The sequence below is a fragment of the Hypanus sabinus genome, chromosome 16 (assembly GCF_030144855.1).
Source record: "Hypanus sabinus isolate sHypSab1 chromosome 16, sHypSab1.hap1, whole genome shotgun sequence".
Classification (NCBI taxonomy): domain Eukaryota; kingdom Metazoa; phylum Chordata; class Chondrichthyes; order Myliobatiformes; family Dasyatidae; genus Hypanus; species Hypanus sabinus.
In genome coordinates, this window is record NC_082721.1 from 60,838,830 (window position 1) to 60,854,763 (window position 15,934).

The window sequence follows — 15,934 nt, forward strand, 5'->3', positions numbered from 1 at the left end:
CTGTTAATTGGCGGGGTGGGGACATCACACAGCGTCTACAGAAGCTGGTTACCCAGTTTGGCGGGGTTGAAGGCTGCTCCCCCTAAACGGAAGCAAGCTGATTGAGCCTAAGGCGTGCCAGGGGGCTACATTTATATGACAATTTGTTTTATTATAATAGTGCCAGTAACATAAATATATACCTTGCCCTTTATATCAACCTGCATATCTTCAGGCCATGCCACTCAGGGACTTGTGCTATTATTTTGGTGGATTATAACAAACATGCTTTGTGTGACACATACTATGCTTTGCACCTTGACCCTAGAGGAATGACGTTTGTTTAGTTGTATAGGAGTGTATGGCCGAATGACAATAAACTTGAAGTGTCAAAATCAGTCACTCTCAAATGTGTATTTAAAGCAAAACACTGCAATATTAAAACAATTGGAAATGCACTAAAAATCTGAACACATCTCTCAAAATGAACTAATCAAGCTGCCAATGCCTGTAGTTTATTTAACCCACTCCAACATTCTGCTTTCTATTTTATCACAATTAGTCACTTGTACATTGTTCCATCTGGCTGCTCAAAAGACTACATACAGTGCCTATAAGAGGTATTCATCCCACCCCTCCCCAAAAGTCTTCATGTTTTATTGTCTTACAACAGTGGATTTAATTTGGCTATTCTGACATTGATCAACAGGAAAAGACTAGTGTCAAAGTGAAAACAGATCTCTACAAAGTGATCTCAATCAATTAGAGATACAAAAAAAAATAATTGATTACACAAGTATTCACCACCTCCCCTTAATATGACACACTAAATCATCATTGTTGCAGTCGGTTGGTTTTAGAAGTCAGATAAATAGTTAAATGGAGATCTGTTTTTGGAGACCTGTGTGTAGTCAAGGTGTCTCAATTGATTGTAGTAAAAATACACCTGCACCTGAAAGGTCTGACTACTGGTGAGTCAGTATCCTGGCAAAAGCTACACCATGAAGACAAGAGAACACTCCAAGAAAAGGTTACTGAAATGGTACAGGAGATGGATACAAGAAAATTTCCAAGTCACTGTATGTCCCTTGGAGTATAGACACATCAATCAAGAAATGGAAAGAATATGGCACAGCTGTAATCTGCCTACAGCAGTCTGTCCTCAAGAACTGAGTGACCATGCAAGAAAGGGACTTGTGAGGAAGGCCACCAAAAGACCTATGACAACCCCTGGAGGAGGTACAAGCTTCAGTGGCTGAAGAGACGGCACATACAACTGTTGCCCGGGTGCTTCACCAGTCACAGCTTCATGGGAGAACAGCAAAGAGAAAGCCACTGTTGAAAAAAAAAACTCAGGAAGTCTCAGCTAGAGTTTGCCAGAAGGGATATGGGAGACTCTGAAGTCAGCTGGCAGAAGGTTCTATGGTCCAATGAAACCAAAACTAAGCTTTTTGGTCATCAGACTAAATGCTATGTTTGGTGCAAGCCAAATACCACACATCATTAAAAACACACCATCCCTAACATGAAGCATGGTGGCAGCTGCGTCATGCTGTGGGGATGTTTCACTGCAGCAGGCCCTGGAAGTTTTGCGAATGTAGAGGGTATAATGAATGCAGCAAAATAGAGGAAAATCCTGGAGGAAAACCTGATTCAAGTGTGCAAGACAACTGTGACTTGGGAGAAGACCTCAAGCATCGAGCTAAAGCTGCACAGAATTGGTTTATAAACGACAACACTAATGTCTTGGTGGCAAAGTCAGAGTCCAGGCCTCAATCCCATTGAAAATTTGTGGCTAGACTTGAAAAGGGCTGCTCACTCATGATCCCCATGCAATTTGACAGAGCTTGAGCAGCTTTGTAAAGAATAAGGAAAAATTGCAGTGTCCAGATGTGCAAAGCTGATAGAGATCTATCCACACTGACTCAAGGTGCCAAAAGGTGCATCAACAGAAGGGGGTGAATACTTATGCACTCAATTATTTTGTATTTTTTATTTGTAATTAATTTAGATCACTTTGTGGAGATCTGTTTTTACTTTGACATGAAGTAGTCTTTTTCAGTTAATCAGTGTCAAAAAAGCCAAATTTAATCCACTGTGATTCAATGTTGTAAAACAATAAAACATGAAAACTTTTAAGGGGGAGTGAAAACTTTTTATAGGTACTGTAGGAGCAGAATAGCAAGGATGTAATGCTGAGGCATAGGTCAGACCGCACTACTGACAGCAATTTTGGGCCCCTCATCTCAGAAAAGGTGTGCTGGTATTGGACAGGGTCTAAAGGAGTTTCATGAGTTATTCCAGGAATCAAGCGGTTCATGTACGAGTAATGTTTGACAGTTATGGGCTTGTACTTGAGTTTAGTATTGAAAGGCCTAGGTACAATGGGCGTGTTTCCTATAGTGGGTGAGTTGAAGAAAATGGATTTGAGAACGATAATAAGTCAGCCATGATGGAATACAGAAGCCCACTCAATGGGCCACATGGCCTAATTCTGCTCCTATGTCTTATGGTTTTACTGCAAATGATGCAGCATTAAACTTGTGCAAGCTGCCACTAATTTGATAAATTTAATTGTGGGGGTTCAGAAGGAACCACATTCTGGGTTGTTGAGGGCAAAGGAATGCTATTAATACTGCTGTTTGCATGTGGATCAGATGCCTCTTTCAGCTGATAGTGTAATGTAATGGATATGGTGAGAATTCCCATGAATGTTTTGGTAACCTGTATTGGCTTTTTAAAGGATCACCCTCAGGCACTCATTTGAATTATTACACAAAACAAAATTACTGACAGAATTCAGAAAGAAATTTTTCAATTCATACAGAGCTATAACAATATTACTTTGTATTAGCTGCATAGGGTGTAAAGATGAATGAGAACCCACTCCATCCGGTTGCATTCTCAACATTTTCAGCTTTGTCAGTAATCATTATTGCCTGTGCATTCCACAGTACATGTCATATCAGCAACCAGAGTTTGCAGAAGGAACATAAACATTTTCATTCTGAAAACTTCCAAACACACATCCACAAGCAAGAAAAGACTACATCTCTTTTTGGAAAAGGGAGAGATTCAAGTTGTGTTCCAGTCTCCAGGGACTATAAATTGACAGTGGGGTCTGAGGGGAGGGGCCATACACCTCACACTCAGTGGCCATTTATTAGGAACAAGTAGTGTGGTCTTCCACTACTGTCCCCTATCCACGTCAAGGTCTGTGCGTTCAGAGACATTTTTCTGCATATTGCTGACATGATGTGTGGCTATTTGAGTTACTGTTGCCTTCCTGTCAGCTCGAACCACTCTGGCCGTTCTTCTCTGACCCATCTCATTAACAAGACATGCTCACCAACAAAACTGCTACTCACTGGTAGTTCTTTGTGTTTCACACCATTTTCTGTAAAATCTAGTGTTGTGCATGAAAATCAGCAGCTGAGATACTTAAACCACCCCATCTGGCACTAACAAAGTGACTTGGATCAAATTTTTTCTGTATTCTATTTGGTCTGAACAACAGAACCTACTGACCATGTCTGCATGCTTTTATGCATTGAAATGCTGCCACATGACTGGCTGAGCAGATATTTTGCATTAACAAGGTACACAAATGTACCTAATAGTATGGCCACTGAGTGAATTTCTCCCCAGACTGCTACTGACCTGCTTTTGGGTCAGAAAAGGTAATTAGACAAAAGATCAAGTGGAAGAAATTTAACCCTGCACAAGATTATGAAGTTTTAGCTGAATAAATCAAGGGGGAAAAAAAAGAAAATTCCAACCAGAAAAAGAGACAAGTTGACTGTCCAAAAAACATCAGGATACTTGTTAGTTTTGATACAAGAAAGACTGCAGATTCTGGAAATCTTAAGCACTTAAAATGTGTTTTTTCTTGTAACATTAACTGTCCATTTCTCCTAATACTGTCTGACCTGCTGAGTTCCTGCAGCTTGTAGAGTCATAGAACACTACAGCACAGAAACAGGCCCTTTGGCCCATTTAGTCCATGCTAAACCATTATTCTGCCCGGTCCCATCAACATGCACCCAGATCATAAACCTCTATATCCATCTCATCCAAGCTTCTTTTCAACGTTGAAATCAAGCCTGTATCCACCACTTCTACAAGCAGATTGTTCCATACTGTCATCACCAAGTGAAATTTCCCCTCATATTCCCTTTAAACATTTCACCTTTCACCCTTAACCCATAACTTCTAGTTGCAGACCCACCCGAACTCAGTGGAAAGTGTGCTTGCATGTACCATAACTATACCCCTCAACTGTTTTTTTAATACCTCTAGCAAATCTCCCTTTAGTCTTCTACATTCCCAAGGAATAAAGTCCTAACCTACGCAATCTTTCTTTAGAACTGAGATCCTCCAAACCTGGCAACATCCTTACAAATGTTCTCTGTACCCTTTCAATCTTTCTTACATCCGTCCTGTAGTTACGTGACGAAACCTACATACAATACTACAAATTAGGCCTCACCAACACCTTATAAAGCTTCAACATAACATCCTAACACCTGTACTCAATACTTTGATTTATGAAGGCTCATACGCCAAGATCTCTCTCTGCTATCCAATCTACCTGTAATGCCACTTATAAGGAATTATAGAAATGTATTGAAATGAATTGACGCTAGTTCTTACATCCTTCACATACATGAGTAATATATCGTATATACAACAGGACAGTCAATATAGCATAGAAATATAATTGTATCAGCATGAATTACTCAATCTGATGGCCTGGTGGAAAAGCTGCCCCAAAGCCTGTTGATCCTGGCTTTTATGCTGTGGTACCTTCCCAGATCCCTCTGTTCTAATGCACTCTTCAGTGCCTTAAGCAAGACACGCTTTGTGTGTGTTTAGAGAGTGCAAATTGGCACCTGGAATGCAGTAAGAACAAAGAAAGCAGGCTCAAAACAACTCTCCAAAGGAACTATGATAAAGAGTTGGAGTGAAAACATTTACTGGACCACAAGAAGAAACCAGAGTGGGATTACATGGATATATCTTTCAAAGAGCTGCCACGGGCACTACAGCCAAACAGTTGTTACATCTTATGATTTTGTTAGCCAACAAAGTAGTAAAGAAAGTATGATTTTCAATTTGTGAAACAAATGCAGAGCACCCCTTTCCTTCCACTGAGAAGTCAGAACACCGAGGAGCAGTCACTGAAAGATAGCTGCCATGGTTACAGTCGATGCTTGACGAGAGAGAGTGAGAACTCCACTCTTACCTGCTGTTACAGAAAACTGGCCTGAGATAGATCATTTTATCAAATGTAAAAGACAACTATCCTCTTCTGTTCTAGGACTCAATGCTGTATATTTGCATAAATTATTAGCCCATTTTTATATTTTTTTCTAAAATTTTCATTTATTGAGATACAGCATGCATCAGGCCACCCAGCAATCCCTTGATTTAACCTAGCAGGCCAATTTACATTGACCAAATAATCTACCAACCAGTACATCTTTGTACTGTGGGAAAAAAACTGGAGCACCTGGAGGAAATCCATGTGCTCACGGGGAAAATATACGAACTCTTTACAGGCAGCGGTGGGAACTGAAACTGGGCCATTTGTCCTATAAAGCATTGTGCTAATCACAATGCTATCAATATTTGAATCAGTAAAACACAAACAAGTTTTTCTTTTTTTACCTTATAATCATCTTCCCCTACATCATCATCATCATCCTCCTCTTCAAATTCATTATCACTCTCACTGTCATCCTCATCAACACCATGATCCTGGTCTTCCCCATAATCCTCATCATCGGTCTTCCTCTGCTCTTCAAGGTCTGGTCGAGGACTACTGTCTGCTCCACCTTCCACAGGAATCTCTGTGGTAAGGGAGACCTCGTTGACAGCCTATAATAGAAGAGGAAGTGATGGTCTGAAAAGGAGTAGTGAAATACAAAACCATATGGCAAAGATACAGATGTACTGAACTCAATTCTTTTAATTGTTTCAACTGCACCCCAGCTGTGGACCCTGTTAAGGTATCTGCCATTGTATGACCAATAAGGAAGGAAATCTCAGATTTGACTCTTGCATTAAAATTCCTTGGAATTTTGAAATTAGAAATCTGGAAATTAGTGTAATGCTACTACAGCACCAGCAACCGAGGTTCAATTCCCACTGCACTTAAAGGAGTCTGTACATTCACCATGTGACCACGTGGATTTCCTCCAGGTGCACTGGTTTCCTCTAACATTACAAAGTAGTATGGGTTAGTGGGTTGATTGTTCACGTGGGTATAATTCAGTGACACAGGCTCGTTGGGCCTCTTACTATGCTATAATCTCAAAAATTAAATAAATTTCAACAACGGAGAGCTGTAGACAGTTAGTTAAGTGCATACAAGATTGCAATCAATAGATATTAGGGCAAAGGGAATCACTGGACATGGAGATCAGGTGGGCAAGTGAAACAGAGCACCAGGACAGAAGCATGTCTTACTCCTATTTCCAGTTCTTATGTTAGTTTAGTAGATGAAAACATAACAGTTTCCATATTAAACTGTTTTCCATTGTTATCAATGTGCTAATATTAAACAGGAACAAATCAAGCATGGTTACTATGTGCCCAAGGTCAGCATTTGCCCATGTCCAATCAACCTCCCAACAAAGGTTCACAAAATGCTGGAGGAACTCAGTAAGTCAGGCTGAGACCCTTCATCAGGAATGAAAAGGGGCAGAAGCCAGCATAAGAAGATGGAAGGAGGGAAAGGAGTGCAAGCTGGCAAGATCTCTGCTGTCTTAGTGACTATTTTAAAGGACAGACAAGTTAGATTAGATGAGATTAACAAACAAAATGCCGGATGAAATCAGCAGGTCAGGCTGAATAAACTGGAGAAGAATAAACAGTTGGCAATTGGGTTGAGACTATTCGTCAGGGCTGGAAAGTAAAAGGGACAGAAACCAGAAAAAAAGCAGTGACATGAGGTTGGAAATTCCTGTCCTGTCCTCTCCCCACTTTTTTTCCTGCATTTTTCCCCCTTACTTTGTTTTCCCTCACTCTGATAGCCCTCACACCTCTTCTCTTCCCCCATCTCATGACCTGCCCATCACCTCCCTCTGGTTCCCCCTCTTCTTCCCTTTCTTCCATGGTTCATTGTCCTCTTGTCAGATTCCTTTTTCAGCCCTTTGCCTCTTCCACCTATCATCTCCTAGCTTCACATGTCATTCCCTTCATCACCCCTTCCCCCACCCAACAACCCTCACTGGGATCCATCTATCACCTGCCAACTTCTACTCCTTCTCTGATTCCAACTTAATTAAGGTCCCTACGCTCTTATATTCCAGTCCTGATGAAGGGCCTTGGACTAAAAGGTTGACTATATATTCCCCACCACAGATGCTATCTGACATGCTGAGTTCTTCCATAATGTTGTGTGCGCTGTTCTGGACTTCCATCTCCTCCTAATGTCCCATCAAAGGTTCATGCTGAGTCATTTCAGTGAGGCAAAGGATAATCACTATTAGGGTATCATACTCCAACATAAAAACAATGCACAGCTGATATACATTACAAATTTAGTGCACTGAAAAGCAATAATGTCATTAAACAAAATTCACTGACCTCAGACTTATACTTGCCCTGGATGCCGGCCCAGACAGTCTCCTGGAAGCTGGTAACATCAACCTGATTGGCACCTCCCAGTAGCACCTGAAGGAAAATCAGTCACTTAATATGCAGTGACATATTTAATCACCACAAAGAATCATTCATCTCCATCAATTCTCAGAGTTTAAAGTAAAATTATCGTACAGATTATGACACCAGACGCTTCCCTGAAATTCATTTTCTTGCAAGTATTCAAAGTCGAACAAAGAAATACAATAGGATCAATGGAAAACTACACAAAGACTGACAAAAACAACAAAGTGCAAACAAAACCTGTGCAAATAAAAATAAATAACACTGAGAACATAAGTTATAGAATCGTTGAAAATGAGTCCATAGGTTGCGGAATTAGTTCAGAGCTGAGAGTTAAGCAATTCTGATTTTCTGTTAGAAATCATACAATCCCACAAACGTGGATGTGAAAGAGTACTGAAGATGAAAGGAGGGAAAATTTACATGGATGTTGTTGGGGCTTACAGGGATAGCTTGACCAGGTTAGACTTCATTCACTGGAGTATAGGAGACTGAGTGGATGACCCTAATGCATACATAACTATGAAGGAGGTGACTATAGGTTGTATGCTTACAAGCTTTTCCCCTCAGTTTGGGTGAGACAAGTCACAGTAATCATAGGTTTAGTGTGAAAGATAAAATATTTAAGAGGAAACAGAGGAGAGAGCTTCTTCTTTAAGAAGGTGCTGCAAGTATGGGCTGAGCCCATGTATGATGTCAACTGTAACATTCAAATTTAGATAGGTACATGGATAGGAGGAGTATGGGGGGGCTATGGCCCAGGTGCGCACTGATGGGACTAGGTAGAAGACCAGGCTGGCACAGACTAGAAAAACTGGGCCCAAGCTTATCAGCTTTGGATCAGCATCAGACAAGAGGTCATCTGACTTGGATAAGTTGATCAAAATTAGATTCAAGAGCTTTCAGCACTATTTGTGAAAATCAGCATCATAGCAATGCCAATTAACAGGGACACATTTGCATCCACAAGTTAATTATACCAATTATAGTCTAATGGTCAATAAATCAAAGGAAAGAGAAGAGAACACAAGAACTGGAACGTAGAACATCAGTTCTGGTCGCCTCACTGCAGGAAGGATATGGAAACCATAGAAAGGGTGCAGAGGAGATTTACAAGGATGTTGCCTGGATTGGGGAGCATGCCTTATGAAAACAGGTTGAGTGAGCTTGGCCTTCTCTCCTTGGAGCAGTGGAGGATGAGAGGTGACCTGATAGAGGTATACAAGATGATGAGAGGCATTGATCATCAGGCATTGGTAGTCAGAGGCTTTTTCCCAGGGCTAGAATGGTTAGCACAAGAGGGCACAGTTTTAGGGTGCTTAGAAGGAGGTATAGAGATGTCAGGGGTAAGTTTTTTTATATATACACGCGCAGATAGTGGTGAGTGCGTGGAATGGGCTGCCGGCGATGGTAGTGGAGGTGGATACGGTAGGGTCTTTTAAGAGACTTCTGGACAGGTACATGGAGCTCAGAAAAATAGAGGGCTATGGGTAACTCTAGGTAATTTCTAAGGAAAGGACATGTTCAGCACAGCTCTGTGGGCCGAAGGGCCAGTATTGTGCTGTAGGTTTTCTATGCTTCTATAACATTACAGCCATCCATTTTTCTTTCATCCATGTTTATACGAGTCTCTTAAATGCCCCTAATTTATCTGCCTCTACCACTATTCTGACAGTGTGTATCCATGACTCTGGAGGGAAAAAAACAATCTCTGACAATTTCCCCCCCATATTTTCCTCCAATTACTTTAATATTATGCCCCCTTGTATTAGATACTTCCATCTTGTGGAAAAAGGCTCCGGCTATCCACTCAATCTATGCCTCTTATCATCTTGTACACCTGTGTCAAGTTGTCTATCGTCCCCTTTCATCCAAAGAGAAAAGCCCCAACTTGCTCAACCTATCCTCAAATGACATGCTTTCTAATCCTGGCATCACATTGGTAAATCTCCTCTCTAAAACTTCCACATCCTAAAATGCAGCAACGAGAACTGAACACAATATTCTAAATGTGGTCTCACCAGAATGTTATGGATCCATAACATTATCTCTCAGCTAATACCCTGGTTAATGAAAGTCAACATACCATAAGCCTTTTAAACCACCCTACCAATTTGCGCAGCAACTTTAAGACCATGGAAGATTTAACCCAGCTTCCAATATGGTTGCTGACCCATGGTGCATCAGTAACTGTAACATCTATTTATTGAGAAAAATCATGGAATAGGCCTTTCCAGCCCTGAACTGAACCACCAAGAACCTCTGGCCTAATCATGGAATGATTTACAATTAACCTACCAACCAGAACACTTTTGGACTGTGGGGAGAAACCAAAGCACTCAGAGAAAACCCACACTGTGGTGAGGAGAACCTACAAGTTTCTTACAGACATTGGCAGGCACTGAACACGTGTCACTAGTACTGTAAAACATTGTGCTAGCCACTACACTACTGTGCCGCTCCACATTACAGCTGCTGTTAATCTATTCATGAACTGAAGGTCAGAGGAGTGAGTTCTAGAAATGTTAAAATTGCTGTTATACCTCAGCTTCTTGCTCAGAAACCACACCATCTCCATCGCTATCCAGCTCCGGATGAGTCTGAATTTCATTCACTGTAATGCTGAAATGAAGGAAGTGTTTAGTCGAAACTTCATTTCCTTTATATTGGGCTCAAAAATCAATGCAGGAAAATCAGAGACCACAAACTTAAATTGATCTAACAAGATAATGGACACTGATCAAATTACAAATTTGAGAGTATAAGCACATGAGATGGGTAAAGAAAGCCTTGCTATTCTACATTTAAATTTCACTTGATTTGTTTATTAATTTTTATTTAGATATGCAATACAGTAAAAGGTCCATTCAGCCCAATTATATCCATGTTACCAATTAATCTACTAATCAATATATCTTTGGAATGTGGGAGGAAACTGGATGAAACCCATGCAGTCATGGGGAGATCATACAAACTCTTTACAGACAGTAGGAATTGAACACAGGCCGTTGGTGTTCTAATAGCATTATGCTAACTGCCACTCTAACTTGTGGCCCATTATATATTTTTGATTATTTACATTTTGACAACCTATTTTTAAACTTTTTAATAGCTAAAAGGGGAGACTGTAAATACTTCCATGATTGTAGGCTCGATCTTACTTTTTATTCAGTGAAAATATTAACCTGCAATATAAAGAATATTACACTGCTTGCTGTCAACTCAGCCAACTTCATCATAGGCACTAGCCTCCCCACCATTGAGGATACATACAAAAAGCATCCATCATTAAGGACCCCCACCACTCAGGACATTCCATCTTCTCATTAATACCAGAGAGGAGGTACAGAAGCCCACCCACACTCAACATTTTAGGAACACTCTGCCATCACATTTCTTAATGATCCATGAACCAATCAACACTACCTCACTATTTCAGCACTGCTTATTTAATTGCTGTATTATTTGCCAATGCCAAAAGGGATGGAAAAGAGGTAAATGTCAACCTCAAATCTTTTCTGTGTCAAGATTCATTCCTCCTATGGAATACCATTATCTTCATTAGTATTTATTATCATTAAAGAGCCTCGCCATGCAGACCATGCCCTCTTCACATTACTATCGTGGGATCTTGATGCTTTTGCGATCTATTTACTTACTTTTAATTGTGATCCATAGTAATTTTTTTTAATGTATTGCACTGTACTGCTGCCACAAAACAACAAATTTCATATAATACCAGTGATGATACACCTGATTCTGATTCTTTGATGTACAGCAGTTGTCCAAAAATAAGCACACTGCTGCAAAATAATCTTAAACCACCTGCCAATTTTTTGATACAGAGAAAAGAAATCTAGTTGACCAGAAAGAGTGTTAAATGAATGCTCAAAAAGAAACAAGTACCAGCAAAGAAAATGCAAGATGAGCTTATTCAGAGAAATTACACACAAGATTTAAGAATAATGGGCAAGAAAAATCTCTAAAGTAAATTTGGAGAAAGTCCAAGCTTGAGAGGAGAGATGAATTGTTTTCAGTCCCACTAACTCAACCAGAATACAAGGGTGACTAATTTGTAAGACTTTTTTTGTTCAAGATGATAACTGAAAAGGGAAATCAGAGCAAGCTGATGTACTCACAAGCCATCTTCATTGTCATCTAACTCCTTGAAGGTTTCAGCAGCCATAGCTTTGTTCTTCTCCAATTTGTGTGCAGCTTGGACTTCTGTCAAAGGAAAAAGCGCATTAAGAACCATCTAAAGTAACTATGGGAAATGATTAAACCTACAAATAAAAGTTACATACAGTTCCTTTTTTTTAAAATATAAAAAGCTTCTCTGTCATTGCCTTCTAAAAAGCCTTTTAATTGTTCGCTACCTAAGGTCAAAATATAGTGATAGCTCCCAAAAATGGTTCTGAGAAAGCTGGCAGAAAACAATGCTAAATAGTGTTTTGTCATCATCAGAAAAAGCTGTAATACTTTAGCAAGCATTCTCTCGTCAAGGACATAAAACATGGTGACAGCTGCAGCTAATATAGAGGAAAAAAAACGTTGCAAAATTGAATTGGAAAATACTACAAAGAAAACCGCACAGATTGCAAAGGGGAGTTCAAGGCTGAATATTATAATCTCAGTTTAGATGTTGACCATAAAATGATTCAATCTACTCTGCTGCTGCTCAGATGTCATCAAAAACCCACCTCCCCCCCCCCCACCTTGATTAAGATGGCTTGGCCAGGTATTTCTTTCTGTAGATACCACAGTACTGAATCATATGTGCCCTGCACATGCTTAAAAATAATTTGCTCGCATGAATTATTTATTAGCTGGCAAGCTGCTCTTCATTTTCAGGAGCACAAATGGCACACGAGGATTTGAGGTGTCTTTTCATTTGATGAGTAAAGGGAACCTCTCACGGTGACAGTGATTTCCAGACACTCGCTCACTAAATGCAAATGGAATCAGTTGCTCAGTTTTGTCAAGGTCTTTTGTAGCAGAGACAAAGCAGCAGTAGCTTGTCACTGCTAAGCTGTAGGAACACACTTTACCCAACCTAGCAATATTCCTGCTCAGTTGCAATTAGCATACCACCAAAGTCGCTTGTGCAACAGAGATGGCCCACTGTGATAACCCACAGAACCAAGGGGAGGCTGCGTTTAGCTTTATTTTGCACATGTGCATTGAAACATGCATTGACATGCATCATTTTGCATCAAAGACCAACACAGTCCAAAGATTGTGCTGAGGGCAGCCGGCAAGTGTCGCAATGCCTCCAACATTGCATACCCACCACTCACTGACTCTAATCCATACGTCTTTGGAATGTGTGTGGAAACAGGAGCATCTGGAGGAAACCCGAACAGTCATGTGGTGAATGTGCAAACTTCTTAGAGAATTGAACTCTGACCAGTGATTGCTGGCATTGTACTATGGGAATTCTTGGAGACTTCCAGCCTCCTGGATAACCTTATCTGCACATGGTGCATCAAGCCGCAGCTCTTCAGAGAAAGTGGTAAAGAACTGCAGCTCGATGACCTTTGGCCCATACAGGAGACTGAAGTGATAGATATGAGCTACGGGGAGATAGTCACCCCTAGATTGCAGGAAGCGGGTAACTGGGTGACTGTCAGGAAAGAGAAATGGGCAGGCAGTGGAGATACCTATGGCCATTCCCCTCAATAAATATTAAACTTTAGATACCAGGGGTGAGCTGCAGCGATCGGGTCTGTCACTGAGTCTGGCATTGTGGCTCAGAAGAGGAGAGGACTGCAGTAGTGATAGGAAATTCCATAGTTAGAGGAATGGAGGCGAAATTCTGTGGATGCGAGGATCTCCAGGGTAGTAATCTCTGGATTGCTGTCTGTGCCATGTGTCAGTGAGGGGAAAAAAGGATGATTTTGGCCAGGTGAAAGTGTGGCTAATGAATTGGTGCAGGGTACAGGGGTTCAATTTTCCAGAAAACTGGGATCTCTTCTGGGGAAGGTACAACCCGCACAAAAGGGACAGATTACACCTGAACCCAAGGGGGACAGACCTCCTTGTGGGCTGGTTTGCTGGAGCTGTTTGAGCAGGGGGATGAGAACCAGAGTGATAGAGCTGAGGATGGGGTAAGTTGGTTTACAGATAGAGGTAGTGTGTAGTGTGACTGCTAGCAAGGCGAAGCTGATGATAGGGCAAAATTGCAGTCAACAGGATGAATTGAAATGTAAAGTCAGAACAAATTCAAAAACAGTGATGAATACAGGAATAAAAGTGTTGTATTTGAATGCATCCAGTGGAATAAGGTAGATGAGTTTGTAGCATGGTTACAAATTGGCATGCATGACATTGGGGGCATCACTGAATCATGATTGAAAGATTATAGCTGGGATCTTAATGTCCAAGGATATGAATTGTCTCAAAAGGATAGGCCAGTAGGCAGAGGGGGTGGGGTGGCTCTGTTGGTAAAAAAAAATGAACTCACACCATAAGGAAGTGACATAGGATCAGAAGGTGTATAATCATTGTGGGTAGGGCTAAGAAACTGCAAAAGAGTAAAAAGACCCTGATAGGAGTTTTATACAGCCTTCCAAACAGTAGCAAAGATACCGTCTACAAATCACAATAGGAGACTGAAAATGCACATCAAAAGAGCAATGAGCAAGTATATTGGGAAAATCAGGTTGCTGCCGGATCCCAAGAGGGGGAAATTGTAGAATGCCTCTGAGTTGGCTTTTTAGAGCAGCTCATGGTTGAACCCATGAGGAGATCTGCTATTCTGGACGGGGGTTTGTGCAATGAACTTGAACTGATTAGTGAGCTTAAGGTAAAGGAACTCTTAGGGGACAGTGATCATAACATGACAGAATTCACCCTGCAATTTGAGAAGGAGAAGCTAGTGTCAGATGCATCAATATTGCAGTGGAGTAAAGGGAATTACAGAGGCATGAGAGGGGAACTGGCCAAGACTGATTAGAAGGGAAAACCATCAAGAGAAAAATCTGCAGATGCTGGAAATCCAAGCAACACATACAAAATGCTAGAGGAACTCATCAGGCCAGGTATCATTTATGGAAAGGAGCAAACAATCAATGTATCGGGCTGAGACCCTTTATCAGGATTGGAGAAAAAAGATGAGAAGTCAGCAAGTCAGCGTAGGAAGGTCAGGGAAGGGGAGGAAGAAATGCAAGTTAGTGGATTATAAGTGAAACAGGGAGAAGGGGAAGAGGTGAAGTAAGAAGCTGGGAAGTCGATTGGTGAAAGGGGGAATCTGATAGGAGAGGACAGAGGGCCATGAAGAAAGGGGAGGGGAGGAGCACCAAAGAGATGTGATGGGCAGGTAAGGAGATAAGGTGAGAGTGAAATGAGAATGGGGAACTCTAGCAGGGATGACGACAAAGCAGCAATAGCTAAAATTTGTGAAAGCAATTCAGAAGCCACATCTCAAAGCAGTAGATGACAGAAGAAAGCTTTGTGGCCAAGTTTACAGATGATATGAAGATAGTTAGAGAGGGCAGGTTAGTGCTGAGGAAGCGGAGTTTACAGAACAGCAAAGACAGTTTAGGAGACTAGGCAAAGAAGTGGCAAATAGAGTAGTGTCAGGATGTGTATGGTCATGCAGAAATAAAAGTGGATTATTTTCTAAATGGAGGGAAAATTCTGAGGTACAAAGGGACTCAGGAAACCTTGTGCAAGATTCCATGAAGGTTAATTTACAGGTTGAGTCAATAGTGAGGAAGACAAATGTAATGTTAACATTCATTTTGAAAGGAGTAGAATATAAAAGCAAGGATGTAATGTTGAGGCTTTATAGGGCACAGTTTTGGGTCTTCTTATCTAAGAAAGGATGTGCAGAAAGAACAAGCAGATAAAGGAGAAAGGAGAAGTGGTAAATGTTGTGAGGGGCTCAGGGAGGTTCACAAAAATGTTTCCAGAATTGAAAGGCTTTTCAAAAGAGGCTATGGGCCCATACTCACTGGAATTCAGAAGAATGTGGTGGGATCTCATTGAAACCTAATCAAGTGTTAAGAGACCTCGACAGAATGGAAATGGACATGAACATGATGTTTTCTATGGTGGTGGAGTCCAAGACCAGAGGGACATGTCCATTTAGAATGGAGATGAAGAGGAATTCCTTTAGCCGGAGTGGTGAATCAGCTGTGGAGGCCAAGTCATCAGGTATATTTAAGGCAGAGGTTGATAAATTCCCGATTACTCAGGGAATGAAGGGATATGGGGAGAAGGCAGAAGATTGGGCTGAGAGGAAAATGGATAAGCCATGATGAAATGGCAGAGCATACTCGAT

The 15,934-nt window shown here is 41.0% G+C and overlaps 1 protein-coding gene across 2 annotated transcripts in view; it reads right to left on the reverse strand.

Annotated features, from left to right (window-relative positions):
- prkcsh (protein kinase C substrate 80K-H) overlaps nt 1-15,934 on the reverse strand; it is a 106,561-nt gene that overhangs the window by 43,267 nt on the left and 47,360 nt on the right. For both annotated transcript variants that reach the window (XM_059991896.1, XM_059991897.1), the window contains exons 7-10: nt 11,790-11,874; nt 10,194-10,272; nt 7,573-7,659; nt 5,650-5,859 (exon numbers count right to left, since the gene is read on the reverse strand). In XM_059991896.1, the coding sequence (XP_059847879.1) occupies nt 5,650-5,859; nt 7,573-7,659; nt 10,194-10,272; nt 11,790-11,874 (461 nt within the window). The remainder of the gene's footprint in view (nt 1-5,649; nt 5,860-7,572; nt 7,660-10,193; nt 10,273-11,789; nt 11,875-15,934) is intronic.